The sequence below is a fragment of the Oncorhynchus nerka genome, linkage group LG16 (genome assembly GCF_034236695.1).
Source record: "Oncorhynchus nerka isolate Pitt River linkage group LG16, Oner_Uvic_2.0, whole genome shotgun sequence".
NCBI classification, from domain to species: domain Eukaryota; kingdom Metazoa; phylum Chordata; class Actinopteri; order Salmoniformes; family Salmonidae; genus Oncorhynchus; species Oncorhynchus nerka.
In genome coordinates, this window is record NC_088411.1 from 8,648,713 (window position 1) to 8,664,478 (window position 15,766).

A 15,766-nucleotide genomic window follows, 5' to 3' on the forward strand; every position below is an offset into this window, starting at 1 on the left:
GTGGATCAGGGAATCGTTGCAGCAAGAGCAACATCATTGATATATACAGAGAAAAGAGTCGGCCGAGAATTGAACCTTGTGGCACCCCCATAGAGACTGCCAGAGGACCGGACAGCATGCCCTCCGATTTGACACACTGAACTCTGTCTGCAAAGTAATTGGTGAACCAAGCAAGGCAGTCATCTGGCTACTGAGTCTGCCGATAAGAATATGGTGATTGACAGAGGAAAGCCCTGAAGACGGCTGCACAGTACTGTCTTTTATCGATGGTGGTTATGATATCGTTTAGTACCTTGAGTGTGGCTGAGGTGCACCCAGACCGGCTCGGAAACCAGATTGCACAGCGGAGAAGGTACGGTGGGATTCGAGATGGTCAGTGACCTGTTTGTTGACTTGGCTTTGAAGACCTTAGATAGGCAGGGCAGGATGGATACAGGTCTATAACAGTTTGGGTCCAGGGTGTCTCCCTTTGAAGAGGGGGATGACTGCCAGCTTTCCAATCCTTGGGGATCTCAAATATGAAAGAGAGGTTGAACAGGCTGGTAATAGGGGTTGCGACAATGGCGGCGGATAGTTTCAGAAATAGAGGTCCAGATTGTCAAGCCCAGCTGATTTGACGGGTCCAGGTTTTGGAGCTCTTTCAGAACATCTGCTATCTGGCTTTGGGTAAAGGAGAACCTGGAGAGGCTTGGGCGAGGAGCTGCGGGGGGGGGGGGCGGAGCTGTTGGCCGAGGTTGGAGAAGCCAGGCGGAAGGCATGGCCAGCCGTTGAAAAATGCTTATTGAAGTTTTCGATAATCATGGATTTATCGGTGGTGACCGTGTTACCTAGCCTCAGTGCAGTGGGCAGCTGGGAGGAGGTGCTCTTGTTCTCCATGGACTTCACAGTGTCCCAGAACTTTTTGGAGTTGGAGCTACAGGATGCAAACTTCTGCCTGAAGAAGCTGGCCTTAGCTTTCCTGACTGACTGCGTGATTGGTTCCTGACTTCCCTGAACAGTTGCATATCACGGGACTCCGAATTGCAGTCCGCCACAGGATGTTTTTGTGCTGGTCAGGGCAGTCAGGTCTGGAGCTGAACCAAGGGCTGTATCTGTTCTTGGTTCTGCATTTTTGAACGGAGCATGCTTATCTAAAATGGAGAGGAAGTTGCTTTTAAAGAATGACCAGGCATCCTCAACTGACGGGATGAGGTCAATGTCCTTCCAGGATACCCGGGCCAGGTCGATTAGGAAGGCCTGCTCACAGAAGTGTTTTAGGGAGCGTTTGACAGTGATGAGGGGTGGTCGTTTGACTGCGGCTCCGTAGCGAATACAGGCAATGAGGCAGTGATCGCTGAGATCCTGGTTGAAGACAGCGGAGGTATATTTGGAGGGCCAGTTGGTCAGGATAACGTCTATGAGGGTGCCCTTGTTTACAGAGTTAGGGTTGTATCTGCTGGGTTCCTTGATGATTTGTGTGAGATTGAGGGCATCTGCAGATTGTAGGACGGGGTGTTAAGCATATCCCAGTTTAGGTCACCTAACAGAACAAACTCTGAAGCTAGATGATCAATTCACAAATGGTGTCAGGGCACAGCTGGGAGCTGAGGGGTCGGTAGCAGGCGGCAACAGTGAGAGACTTATTTCTGGAGAGAGTAATTTTCAAAATTAGTAGTTCGAACTGTTTGGGTATGGACCTGGAAAGTATGACATTACTTTGCAGGCTATCTCTGCAGTAGACTGCAACTCCTCCCCCTTTGGCAGTTCTATCTTGACGGAAGATGTTATAGTTGGGTATGGAAATCTCTGAATTTTTGGTGGCCTTCCTGAGCCAGGATTCAGACACAGCAAGGACATCAGGGTTAGCAGAGTGTGCTAAAGCAGTGAGTAAAACAAACTTAGGGAGGAGGCTTCTGATGTTGACATGCATGAAACCAAGGCTTTTTCGATCACAGAAGTCAACAAATGAGGGTGCCAGGGGACATGCAGGGCCTGGGTTTACCTCCACATCACCCGCGGAACAGAGAAGGAGTAGTATGAGGGTGCGGCTAAAGGCTATCAAAACTGGTCGCCTAGAGCGTTGGAGACAGAGAATAAGAGGAGCAGGTTTCTGGGCATGGTAGAATATATTCAGGGCATAATGCGCAGACAGGGGTATGGTGGGGTGCGGGTGCAGCGGAGGTAAGCCCAGGCACTGGGTGATGATGAGAGAGGTTGTATCTCTGGACATTCTGGTTGTAATGGGTGAGGTCACCGCATGTGTGGGAGGTGGGACAAAGGAGTTATCAGGGGTATGAGGAGTGGAACTAACCTGAACAACAGTATACAAGGCATATCGACATTTGAGAGAGACATACAGCGAGGGATACAGTAATCACAGGTGTTGAATTGGGAAAGCTAGCTAAAACAGTAGGTTTGACAACAACAGCAGGTAAAATGGTGTTGACTAGGCAACGGGGCCAACAGATAAAACAAACAAGCAGAATGGAGTACCGTGATTAATGGACAGTCCAGCGTGCATCAGCTATGTGGCCAAAAGATCAGTGTCCAGGGGGCAGCGGTGGATGGGGCAGGGAAGCTGGACTGGCGAGTGTTATCCAGGTAAAAAAAAAAACGAACAATGACTAAATAGCTTGTAGCTAGTTAGCTTCTGGAGGTTCTTGAGTGTGTTCCAAAAAATTAAAAATAATAGCGATTCCGTATCACATTGGATGAGGCAGGTTTCCGGAAGGTATAAACAAATTAAAATCAAAAAGAGATAGAAAGTAAATATGGGTGTTTGGGACGCTGCGATGCAGACGGTTAGCAGGCCTGTGATAGCAAGCTAACAGTTCGTAGATAGCTAGATAGCTAGTTGTGAAGATCCAGCTGAAAAATGTTCCATTTGCGGTGGGAATCCGGGGAAGAAATCGGTGGATGAAAAAAAAAAAATAGGTCCGTTATGCTCTGGTTAGAGTCGCGTTGTTCGAACTGGCGAGAGCTTTCTGGGCTGAAGGTTAGCTGATGACCGGTTAGCTGAAGACCGCTAGCATGGCTAGTGGTTTGCTGGCTAGCTTCAGTTGAGCTTCAGTTGAGGGGTTCCGGTTCCAAGTAAATATAAATATAAATACTTTAGGAAAAATAGCTACATTGGGTGAGGCGGGTTGCAGGAGAGTAATTGGAAGCTTAGATTTAGCAAAAAGTTTTTAAGGAGATATGCGAAGGAAAATATGTAAAAAAACGAAAGAGATATATACAGAGACACGACACGAAAGGACTTACTGCTACGCCATCTTGGATTCTCCAAGAGTTTAGGGGATCCTCTTACTCAGTGCCAATAGCAAACGTACAACGTGCAGGGACACTGGAGTATTTGAGGTAGATATGTACATGTAGGAGTGGAATATTACATGAAGATGAACACTTTAAATCTGTATGGAAATAACCATATTGTTCTGAGAGCGCTTGATGTTGCTGAAACAAAGACATGTCCAAGGATGAGTTGCTGAGTAAATACCAAAACAAATCACATCATTTCTGGCCCGATCATTCCATTGATCCACTCCTTGATGCAAAGAACCAGAGTATTTCAGATTAGTCCCCCTACGTTACACTATACTTTGTCTCTCTCTTCCTGTTCCCTCTTTCTTTCTCCTTCCCCTGTCTCTCCATACCTTCCTCTTGAAACATGCAGTCAGACCAATAACAAAGTCTCTTTAGCAATACACTCTCTGGTGTTGTGGCAACAGCCCAAGGCGCCCAGCTGTTACAGGAATACTGTCTGTCAGCCTATCGGTAGTGAAATTGACCTCTGAGTCATGGGGGCCATGAAGAAGACGACTGTATAGGGACAGGATTGCTGTCGCTGAGTGACGCTTAATGAAATCATTGAGGTACTGATGCATTATTGACAAGTTTGTCATAGCAACTGGCTGCACTGTGCATTCAAGGGACATTGTGTGCCTGTCTGTTCACGTGGCCTATTCACGTGGTCTATTCACGTGGCCTATTCATATAGTTAGGAGCTTCACTGAGTGTACAAAACATTAGGAACACCTGCTCTTTTCATGACATAGACTGACCAGGTGAATCCCAGTGAAAGCTCTGATCCCTTGTTGATGTTAAATCCACTTCAATCAGTGTAGAGGAAGGGGAGGAGACAGGTTAAAGAAGGATTTTTAAGTCTTGAGACAATTGAGACACGGAATGTGTGTGTGTGTGCGATTCAAAAGGTGACCAAAGATTTAAGTGCCTTTGAACCGGCTATGGTAGTAGGTGCCAGGTGCAGCGGTTTGAGTGTGTCAAGAACTGCAACGCTGCTAGGTTTTTCCACACTCAACAGTTTACCTTGTGTATCAAGAATGGTCCACTACCCAAAGGACATCCAGCAAACTTGGCAAAACTGTGGGAAGCATTGGAGTCAACATGGGCCAGCATGCTTGTGGAATGCTTTCGACACCTTATAGAGTCAAATTGAGGCTTTTCTGAGGGCAAAAGGGGGTGCAACTCAATATTAGGAAGTTAATGTTTTGTACACACAGTGTACAGTATATCTGCAGGCTAAATGTCACCCAGCAATTTGTGTTTATAGTTTTCAGTTGCAGTAAGAAAAGGTTTTAAGATAAACTCATACATTATGTTTTGAAGTGGATCTAAAGTTTGCACATCAAGTCAACTCATTAAAATTGCTCCAATGGAACCGGTTGTAACATAACATCATTTGCCAACATTTGCTTATCAAACTCCAGTCAAAATCATGACGGCCTAATGTTCTCATCAGCACCACATGGAATCGAACTGTTTTCAGACATATTGATAACGTTTCTCTATTTGTACCTATAACATCTCTTCCATCTCGCTCTCTCGCTCTCTCTCTCTGTGTTTAGAACTCCATGAATCTGCCTCCAGACAAGGTGAAGATCCTGTGTCAGTACGACAACGAGAAGAAGTGGGAACTGGTCTGTGATCAGGTGGGACTCCAACTCCACTGCACCAGACAACAGTCTACTGTACCGTTAACGTTTCAATAACACCTAGTGGATAACGTTACAGTAACAGGATGTAATCATAGTTCTTAGGGGAACTTCAGGTAACATGATAACCATGTGAAACTTATTTCGAGAATTCTACGTTGTGATGAATCAAGCCCTGATGATATGCACTGCGTCCTTTAAGCAGAACTTCGTATAGAGGCGTTGAGGTGTCAATTTTGTTGTTGTTGTGGTGTCCTGGTTTCTAGGAAAGCGCCCCATTGACACACCATTGCAGTGAGAGTGGTTGTTCATACACACACTTGCGCACGCAAGAAACAACCACCCGCCACCACACACACGCACACACTTTGCATCCTGCTGGGAACCTCGTCAAAATGGTACGTTGCTGTGGCAACATTGACGAGGCAGATAACTTCCTGTGGCTCAGGGGGGAGTGACACACAGGACACCTGTCACTGTCACTGTCACTGTCGCACAGACCTGCAGTGGTTCAATGTTGTCCCTTCCATTATCTAGCACAGGTAAAGCCATTGTTAACAAAGGCTGTCTATCTCTACTCTGACCTGGCATTGAATGATAGATTGATATTCTGACATGCAAAGCTCTGCCTATCATTGGTTATACTTATATAAATAAGCAGCGTAATCACCCCAATTGACTCATTCACCCCCCCCCCCTCCTCTCCCCTGTATCTCCTCTCCCCTGTAGCTATCGTTGCTGTAAATGAGGATGTGTTCTCAGTCAACTTACCTGGTAAAATAAGGGTTAAAATAAAAATCATCAAGGCTGTGTTCTGCCCTCTGGTCCCCTTCTCCCACAGTGCACCCATGTAATCAACATAATTAGATACGCTCTAACATCTCTGTCTGTCTGTCTGTCTGTCTGTCTGTCTGTCTGTCTGTCTGTCTGTCTGTCTGTCTGTCTGTCTGTCTGTCTGTCTGTCTGTCTGTCTGTCTGTCTGTCTGTCTGTCTGTCTGTCTGTCTGTCTGTCTGTCTGTCTGTCTGTCTGTCTGTCTGTCTGTCTGTCTGTCTGTCTGTCTGTCTGTCTGTCTGTCTGTCTGTCTGTCTGTCTGTCTGTCTGTCTGTCTGTCTGTCTGTCTGTCTGTCTGTCTGTCTGTCTGTCTGTCTGTCTGTCTGTCTGTCTGTCTGTCTGTCTGTCTGTCTGTCTGTCTGTCTGTCTGTCTGTCTGTCTGTCTGTCTGTCTGTCTGTCTGTCTGTCTGTCTGTCTGTCTGTCTGTCTGTCTGTCTGTCTGTCTGTCTGTCTGTCTGTCTGTCTGTCTGTCTGTCTGTCTGTCTGTCTGTCTGTCTGTCTGTCTGTCTGTCTGTCTGTCTGTCTGTCTGTCTGTCTGTCTGTCTGTCTGTCTGTCTGTCTGTCTGTCTGTCTGTCTGTCTGTCTGTCTGTCTGTCTGTCTGTCTGTCTGTCTGTCTGTCTGTCTGTCTGTCTGTCTGTCTGTCTGTCTGTCTGTCTGTCTGTCTGTCTGTCTGTCTGTCTGTCTGTCTGTCTGTCTGTCTGTCTGTCTGTCTGTCTGTCTGTCTGTCTGTCTGTCTGTCTGTCTGTCTGTCTGTCTGTCTGTCTGTCTGTCTGTCTGTCTGTCTGTCTGTCTGTCTGTCTGTCTGTCTGTCTGTGTCTGTCTGTCTGTCTGTCTGTCTGTCTGTCTGTCTGTCTGTCTGTCTGTCTGTCTGTCTGTCTGTCTGTCTGTCTGTCTGTCTGTCTGTCTGTCTGTCTGTCTGTCTGTCTGTCTGTCTGTCTGTCTGTCTGTCTGTCTGTCTGTCTGTCTGTCTGTCTGTCTGTCTGTCTGTCTGTCTGTCTGTCTGTCTGTCTGTCTGTCTGTCTGTCTGTCTGTCTGTCTGTCTGTCTGTCTGTCTGTCTGTCTGTCTGTCTGTCTGTCTGTCTGTCTGTCTGTCTGTCTGTCTGTCTGTCTGTCTGTCTGTCTGTCTGTCTGTCTGTCTGTCTGTCTGTCTGTCTGTCTGTCTGTCTGTCTGTCTGTCTGTCTGTCTGTCTGTCTGTCTGTCTGTCTGTCTGTCTGTCTGTCTGTCTGTCTGTCTGTCTGTCTGTCTGTCTGTCTGTCTGTCTGTCTGTCTGTCTGTCTGTCTGTCTGTCTGTCTGTCTGTCTGTCTGTCTGTCTGTCTGTCTGTCTGTCTGTCTGTCTGTCTGTCTGTCTGTCTGTCTGTCTGTCTGTCTGTCTGTCTGTCTGTCTGTCTGTCTGTCTGTCTGTCTGTCTGTCTGTCTGTCTGTCTGTCTGTCTGTCTGTCTGTCTGTCTGTCTGTCTGTCTGTCTGTCTGTCTGTCTGTCTGTCTGTCTGTCTGTCTGTCTGTTTGTTCGTTCTCCTTCCTACAGGAACGATTCCAAGTGAAGAATCCTCCCTCTGCTTACTTGCTGAAGCTCAAAAGTTATCTTGACCAGGGAGGGGTCAGTCGCAAGGTACTGTACCAATACAGTCCTGTAAGAGGTCCAGTCTGGGCTATGGCCCTGCTCAGATACTTTCAAAAACATAATTTATTGAACTATTCACTTTTTGCAAAAGCTATGTTTAAAAAAACACTGGTTTCATCCATAGCTAAGTTACCACTTGTTTTGTTTACTATACACCATCAAACATTTCTCCACAACGATAATGACCTTGTTATGCGTGTTATGACAGTTCAAGAGGCGGGTCCAGGAGTCCACACAGGTCTTAAGAGAGCTGGAGATTTCCCTGAGGACCAATCATATCGGGTGAGACCCGCCCCTTACCCAACTTTTCTGCTTTCATCAGCACTCCATCTATTGATCCTTACACAAGCTACATTTATTTGATTTATTTATACAGGTAGGTCAATTAAATGGCACTTCTGCCACTTTTCAACCTCATATTGATTATCATTAGCACCATACCAGTTTCTATGATCTGTGTTTGAAAAGATAAGACCAAAGGTCCTAAAAAAAAAATGCATCGTTAGGATTAAAAGCAAGATTTTTTTTTTTCAAAACCTGCAACGAGTTTCTAGCCAAAGGGAGGATATTTTCTTGTTCCCAACATGTCATCGGGTAGAACTTTTTAACGTAATTTTTTTTCTTCTACAAAACATAGAAATGCACAGTTTTCACATTGGTATTGTGCTGTAGATAATGAAAATGAGGTTGAAAAGGGATGGAATTGCCCTTTAAGAACAAATTCTTATTTACAATGACCTGTCAGGGTGCAGCAAGTATAACACACAAACAATACACAGGCAGTAAAACCGTCAGTAAAGCATTCAGTAATAGACAGCATAAATAACTGATGATGATAAAACAGCTATGAACTCGACCAACAAAATACTAATACTGTAAAATGGCTTTAAAAAAATATATATATATATTCAACATTTATTTTGACAGGGTCTCTTTTACAGATAAATCCAATCAAACACTATACAGAATTACTAAACATTAAAGAAAAAATGACTTTAATCATCATAGAGGTCTCTGATCATTACACTGAACTGACATAGGGGAACCAGAACATATATTTTCAGAAAGCTCTGAAAGTTGTTCCACATACAGGGTGCAAAAAATAACCAAAAAACATCTTTCCCCAACTCTGTGGAGACCGTAGGGTTCCTCCAGTGATATCCAAGCCTAAGACTGGGTTTGGTCATTTGTAAGACTACATTGAATTTAGACTTCCCTATGATGATAGGAAGTTTGCATGAGTGCTTTGTAGATAAACACAAGAAAATGCTGCTCTCTCTTTACATACAAAGAGGCCCAACCCACTTTTTGATTCACAATGATGAATGTCACGACAATGGGCCTCAGGATCTCGTCACGGTATCTCTGTGCATTCAAATTGCCATTGATAAAACTCAATTGTGGTCATTGTCCGTAGCTTATGCCTGCCCATACCATAACCCCACCATCACCATGGGGCTCTCTGTTCACAACGTTGACATCATCAAACCGCTTGCTCACACGACGCCATCCACATGGTCTGCGGTTGTGAGGCCAGTTGAATGTACTGACAAATTCTCTAAAACGACGTTGGAGATGGCTTATGGTAGAGAAATTAACATTCAATTCTCTGGCAACAGCTCTGGTGGACATTCCTGCATTCACCATGCCAATCGCACGCTCCCTCCAAACTTGAGCCATCTATGACAAAACTGCACATTTTAGAGTGGCCTTTTATTGTCCCCAGTACAAGGTGCACCCATGTAATGATCATGTTGTTTCATTAGCTTCTTGATATGCCACACCTGTCAGGTAGATAGATTATTTTGGCAAAGAGGAAATGCTCACTAACAGGGACATAAAAATTTTTGTGCATAACATTTGAGATAAAAACGTGAAAATCTCATCTCATGAAACATGGGACCAACACTATACACGTTGCTTTTATATTTTTGTTCAGTGTATATACAACATACAACATTACAAAACATATTAAGAAAAACAGACACATTTATCAACATATTGGTCTCTGATCATTTCACTGAACTGACATAGGGGCACCAGAACATCTCATTTCAGAGATCTCAGTGAGTTGTTCCACATGAACTTTTTGGCAAAACAAATCAGTTCTTCATCACCAGTAATAAACCTAAGTGAACAATGGAAAACCACTAGGTGTTTTTTGATTCTACAAAACATAACTAAAATGATGAGTTCTATAATTTCCTTCCATTCAAAAGTCAGACATGCTTTGTAAAATAAACCTTTGAACTTGAAACAATGGTTTTTTAAAAAACAGCATCTAGGTGTTTAATTGTAGATTCTGCTGCATGCACATAGATAATATCCCCATAATCTAGGTTATGGGACCTAGAAAAAACCATGCCTTTTGTTTTGTTTGCATTACCTTTAGATCCAACAGTGACCTCTGCCACGCTTGAAAATCAGGCTGTATGTGGAAAGAACAATCAACTAACAGGCCAGGACCAGTATGACCACCAAGCTGAGATAAAATCTCTGAACCTTTTCAGTAATGATGCAGAAGTCTAAAACTGCTTGCTTAGGCAGGGAAGTAGAGGAAAGGGAATTGCCCCGCTTCAGCAAATGATTGTTTTTCCAGAATTTAGAGGGATCGCTAACAGAGTCTGTCATATCGCTAAAGGAAGTAGTTTGATGTGGCCTGTTTATCGGAGGCAGTGCACCCATTTCTTAATTCCCTAAATAGCTGCTAATCAGCTAACAAGCCAGTGTGTCTAGCCATTTCATATCAAGAGGAGGATTGAGAGTATAGTCGTGGCCAAAAGTTTTGAGAATGACACAAATGTTAATTTTCAAAGTCTGCTGCCTCAGAATGTATGATGGCAATTTGCATATACTCCAGAATGTTATGAAGAGTGATCAGATGAATTACAATTAATTGCAAAGTCCCTATTTGCCATGCACATGAACTGAATCCCCCAAAACTTTTCCACTGCATTTCAGCCCTGCCACAAATGGACCAGCTGACATCATGTCAGTAATTCTCTCGTTAACACAGGTGTGAGTGTTGACGAGGACAAGGCTGGAGATCATTCTGTCATGCTGATTGAGTTCAAATAACAGACTGGAAGATTCAAAAGGAAGGTGGTGCTTGGAATCATTGTTCTTCCTCTGTCATCTATGGTTATCTGCAAGGAAACACGTCATTGCTTTGCCCAAAAAGGGCTTCACAGGCAAGGATATTGCTGTCAGTAATCAACTCAAATCAAATTTATTTATATAGCCCTTCGTACATCAGCTGATATCTCAAAGTGCTGTACAGAAAACCATTCTAAAACCCCAAACAGCAAGCAATGCAGGTGTAGAAGCACGGTGGCTAGGAAAAACTCCCTAGAAAGGCCAAAACCTAGGAAGAAACCTAGAGAGGAACCAGGCTATGTGGGGTGGCCAGTCCTCTTCTGGCTGTGCCGGGTGGAGATTATAACAGAACATGGCCAAGGTGTTCAAATGTTCATAAATGACCAGCATGGTCAAATAATAATAATCACAGGCAGAACAGTTGAAACTGGAGCAGCAGCACGGCCAGGTGGACTGGGGACAGCAAGGAGTCATCATGTCAGGTAGTCCTGAGGCATGGTCCTTGGGCTCAGGTCCTCCGAGAGAGAGAAAGAAATGGAGAAAGAGAGAATTAGAGAGAGCATACTTAAAATTCACACAGGACACTGGATAGGACAGAGAAGTACTCCAGATATAACAAACTGACCCTAGCCCCCCGACACAAACTACTGCAGCATAAATAATGGAGGCTGAGACAGGAGGGGTAAGATTGCGCCTAAATCAACCATTTATCGGATCATCAAGAACTTCAAGGTGAGCGGTTCAGTTGTTGTGAAGAAGGCTTCAGGGCGCCCAAAAAGTCCAGCAAGCGCCAGGACCGTATCCTAAAGTTGATTTAGCTGCAGGATCAGGGAACCACCAGTACAGAGCTTGCTCAGGAATGGCAGCAGGCAGGTGTGAGTGCATTTGCATGCATAGTGAGGTGAAGACTTTTGGAGGATGGCCTGGTGTCAAGAAGGGCAGCAAAGAAGCCATTTCTCTCCAGGAAAAACATCAGGGACAGACTGATATTCTGCAAAGGGTACAGGGATTGGACTGCTGAGGACTGGGGTAAAGTCATTTTCTCTGATGAATCCCCTTTCCGATTGTTTGGGGCATCCGGAAATACCTTGTCTGGAGAAGACAAGGTGAGCGCTACCATCAGTCCTGTGTCACGCAAACAGTAAAGCATCCTGAGACCATTTTAATGTGGGGTTGCTTCTCAGCCAAGGGAGTGGGCTCACTCACAATTTTGTCTAAGAACACAGCCATGAATAAATAATGGTACCAACATCTCCCAACCACCCAGGAACAGTTTGTTGATGAACAATGCCTTTTCCAACATGATGGAGCACCTTGTCATAAGTAAAAAGTGATAACTCATTGGCTCAGGGAACAAAAAAAAACAATATTTTGGGTCCATGGCCAGGAAACTCCCCAGACCTTAATCCCATTGAGAACTTGTGGTCAATCCTCAAGAGGCGGGTGAACAAACAAAACCCCAGAAAATATGACAAACTCCAAGCATTAATTATGCAATAATGGGCTGCCATCAGTCAGGATGTGGCCCAAAAGTTAATTAACAGCATGCCAGGGCGGATTGCAGAGGTCTTGAAAAAGAAGGGTCACCACTGAAAATATTGACTCTTTGCATCAAAAAACACTTATGCACTTGATACTTATGCAATGCTTGTAATTATACTTCAGTATTCCATAGTAACATCTGACAAAAATATCTAAAGACACTGAAGCAGCAAACTTTGTGGAAATTAATATTTGTGTCATTCTCAAAACTTTTGGCCATGACTGTACATGAAAGCATTTAAGATACTCTTTGAAGAGGTAGGGCTTCAGGTGCTTTTGGAAGATGGACAGGGACTCTGATGTCCTAGCTTCAGTGAGATGCTGGTTCCACCATTGGGGTGCTAGGACAGAGATGAGCTTTGACTGGGCTGCCCTTCCATATGGGTGGTATGGCCAAGATACCAGAGGTGGCATAACGGAGTGCTCAGGTTGTGGTGTAGGGTTTGAGCATAGCCTGAAGGTAGCGAGGGGCAGTTACTTTTGCTGCTCCGTAGGCAAGTACCAGGTTTTTGTAGTGGATGCAAGCTTCGACTGGAAGCCAGTGGAGTGTGTGGAGGAGCGGGGTGAAATGGGAGAACTTAGGAAGGTTGAAAACCAGGCGGGCTGCAGGGGTTTGATGGCACAAGCAGGTAGCCCAGCCAACAGAAAGTTGCAGTAGTCCAGACGGGAGATGACAAGTGCCTGGATTAGGTCCTGCACCTCTTCCTGTGTGAGGTAGGGTCGTACTCTACGGATGTTGTACTCTACGGAGTGAGTCACTACTTTGATGTTTGCAGAAAACAACAGGGTGTTGTCCAGGGTCACTCCAATGTTCCTTGCACTCTGGGAGGGTGACTCTGGAGTTGTCAACCGGGATGGAGATTTCTTTGAGCGGTCAGGCCTTCCCCGGGAGGAAGAGCAGCTCCATCTTGTTGAGCTTGAGGTGGTGGGCCGACATCCGTATCACCACCTCAGTGTCAGAAGGGGGTAAGGAGAAAAGTAGTCAAGTGCCATCCGCATAGCAATGATAGGGGAGACCATGTGAAGATATGACGCAGCCGAGTGACTTGGTGTATATAGAGAAGAGGAGAGGGCCTATAACCGAGCCCTGGGGGACACCAGTAGTGAGGGTATGTGGTGTAGACACAGATCCTCTCCATGTCACCTGGTAGAAGTGGCCTTCTGCGTACGATGCAATTCAAGAGTGTGCAGAGCCTGAGACACCCAGCACTGAGAGGGGGGAGAGGAGGATCTGGTTCACGGTGTTGAAGGCAAGGGATAGATCTAGGAGGATGAGAACAGAGGAGAGATAGAGTCAGCTTTGGCAGTGTGGAGAGCCTCCATGACACAGAAAAAGAGCCGTCTCGACTGAGTGACCCATCTTGAAGCCTGAATGGTTAGGGTAAAGTAGATCGTTCTGAGAGAGATAACGAGAGAGTTGATCAGAGACAGCACACTCAAGTGTTTTGGAAAGGACATAAAGAAGGGATACAGGTCTATAGTTTGACATCAGATGAGTCGAGTGTTGGTTTCTTGAGGAGGGGAGCGATTTGAGTCATTTTGAAGTCAGAGGGGATGCAGCCAATGGTCAGGGATGAGTTTATGAGGGTAGTGAAAAATGGGATGGTCTGAGAAGGGAGGAGGGGATGGGTTTGGTTACTAATTGCTGATTGCCTAGGAGAGACATGTTTTGGTTTATGGACACTTTTATAACCAACAGCTCATATATTTTGGAAACAGGGATGCTAAGAGAGCATGATGCCACAAGAGAAGATTTTACATAAAGGTCACCCCTCCAACCTTATTAGTCTATTACATCTGAATGTCCAAACCCTCTGTGACATTTGAAAACAGCAGGAGTATCTATGGAGACAAAAGAGTCTATAGAACTGGATTAGATAGCCACAATAGGCTTCTTGATTGGACTCAAAATGTAGAGCCATCAGTAGAATGAGGTAAATGTGCACAAGATTACTATTGACAATACCCATATGCTTATGAGCACATGTAGCCAAACGATAGCTTGATACGAAACTATAAATAGTATAGGTGGCACTAACAACAGTGGGTTCCTTTATGGTAGTTAACAGAGCTTTGGTGAGGACTGAAATACTGTACAATTATTGATATTAATTTGCAAACCATAAAATGCTGGATTTAGGGTTCCCACTAGTTAACACATCCACATAGTCAAAATTGTCGATATCGTAGAAGTTCAGGAAAAAACAAACATTTAAGTTAGGAATAAGGTTAGGGTTAGGTTTATACATAAACATCTATCAGACAGATCTTAATCAAATAAATGGTAGAAATAGACGAGATTTAGCCATAATTATTACATTTTGGCTGCGTTATCTAGCGACAACCTGGATTTAGGCTTGCAGGGTCTAGCATCAGGGTTAGATGCTATTGTGTAGCTACAGTCAGATTGTGAGCGTCGTGCTTGTGAGATTCTTTCACCGTTTGGTTGAGTGAGATTGTTGTTTTACTTGCGGTTACAAAATCTTAGACCAACAATCCAGTTGTAACCTTATTAATACTGCTATGTTTGATTGTTGTAAATGTATGTTGCTTTAAAGTGTCACCGTATGTGCAGTTATTGTAATGTCTAGTCGTTGCTGTGGTCCAATCTGAGTATTATTATGTCTGGATGTCTGTAATGTGTGTCTGATTGGGGTTGTAGTTACGTCTGACCGTTGAAAAATCTGATTCTTGTAGGGTGTGCCAGTTGTGTCTTATTATAATATCCTGTTTCCCCTCTCTCCAGCTGGGCTCAGGAGTTTCTCGGTGAGGAGAACAGAGGTCTGGACGTCCTGGTTGACTACCTGTCCTTCGCCCAATGTGCCGTCACGTAAGTACCAGTCCTTCACATCTACAGCGCCTTCAAAAGTATTCCTACCCCTTGACTTGTTCCACATTTTGTTGTGTTACAGCCTGGATTCCACTCACCTGCACACAATACCCCATAGTGACAAAGTGAAATCATGTTTTTAGATTTTTTTTTTGTTGTATTAATTGAAAATAAAACAGAAATCGCTAATTTACATAGGTATTCACACCCCTGAGTCAATACTTTGTAGAATCAACTCAATCAAACTGAGTCAAATGAAAAAAAGTGACACAATAAAATAACAATAACGAGGCTATATGCAGGGGGTACCGGTACCGAGTTAATGGTCGGGGTTCAGGTTAGTCGAGGTAATATGTACATATCGGGGTAAAGTGACTGTGCATAGATAATAAACTGAGAGTAAAAGCAGAGTAAAAAAAAAAGAGATTCAATGTAAATAGTCCGGTTAGCCATTTGATTAAATGTTTAGCAATCTTATGGCTTGGGGGTAGAACTTGTTAAGGAGCCTTTTTTTAGGACCTTCCTCTGAAACCGCCTGGAGACTGTTGTCCTTCATGCAGGTTCTCCCATTTCAGCCAAGGAACTAGTTCTGTCAGAGTGGTCATTGAGTGCTTTGTCACCATCAGCAAGGTCCTTATTGTGGTTGTTCAGTTTCAATATACGTACCAATGATGGAGACCACATTGCTCTTGGAAACTTTCAACACACTAGAATTGATTGATTGATTCTTTATAAGGGCACAACGCGAGACCCAGACACGGGAGGCAGATGGTTTGAGTCTCTGATATTTATTATAATCCTAAAGGGTAGGCAAGAGAATGGTCGTGGACAGGCAAAAGATCAAAACCAGGTCAGAGTCCAGGAGGTACAAAGTGGCAGGCAGGCTCAAGGTCAAGGCAGGCAGAATGGTCA

The 15,766-nt window shown here is 44.4% G+C and overlaps 1 protein-coding gene across 2 annotated transcripts in view; it reads left to right on the top strand.

The window, feature by feature from the left end:
• LOC115143981 (formin-like protein 1) overlaps window positions 1-15,766 on the top strand; it is a 70,494-nt gene that overhangs the window by 24,187 nt on the left and 30,541 nt on the right. For both annotated transcript variants that reach the window (XM_065002397.1, XM_065002398.1), the window contains exons 2-5: window positions 4,845-4,928; window positions 7,291-7,374; window positions 7,595-7,668; window positions 14,771-14,854. In XM_065002397.1, the coding sequence (XP_064858469.1) occupies window positions 4,845-4,928; window positions 7,291-7,374; window positions 7,595-7,668; window positions 14,771-14,854 (326 nt within the window). The remainder of the gene's footprint in view (window positions 1-4,844; window positions 4,929-7,290; window positions 7,375-7,594; window positions 7,669-14,770; window positions 14,855-15,766) is intronic.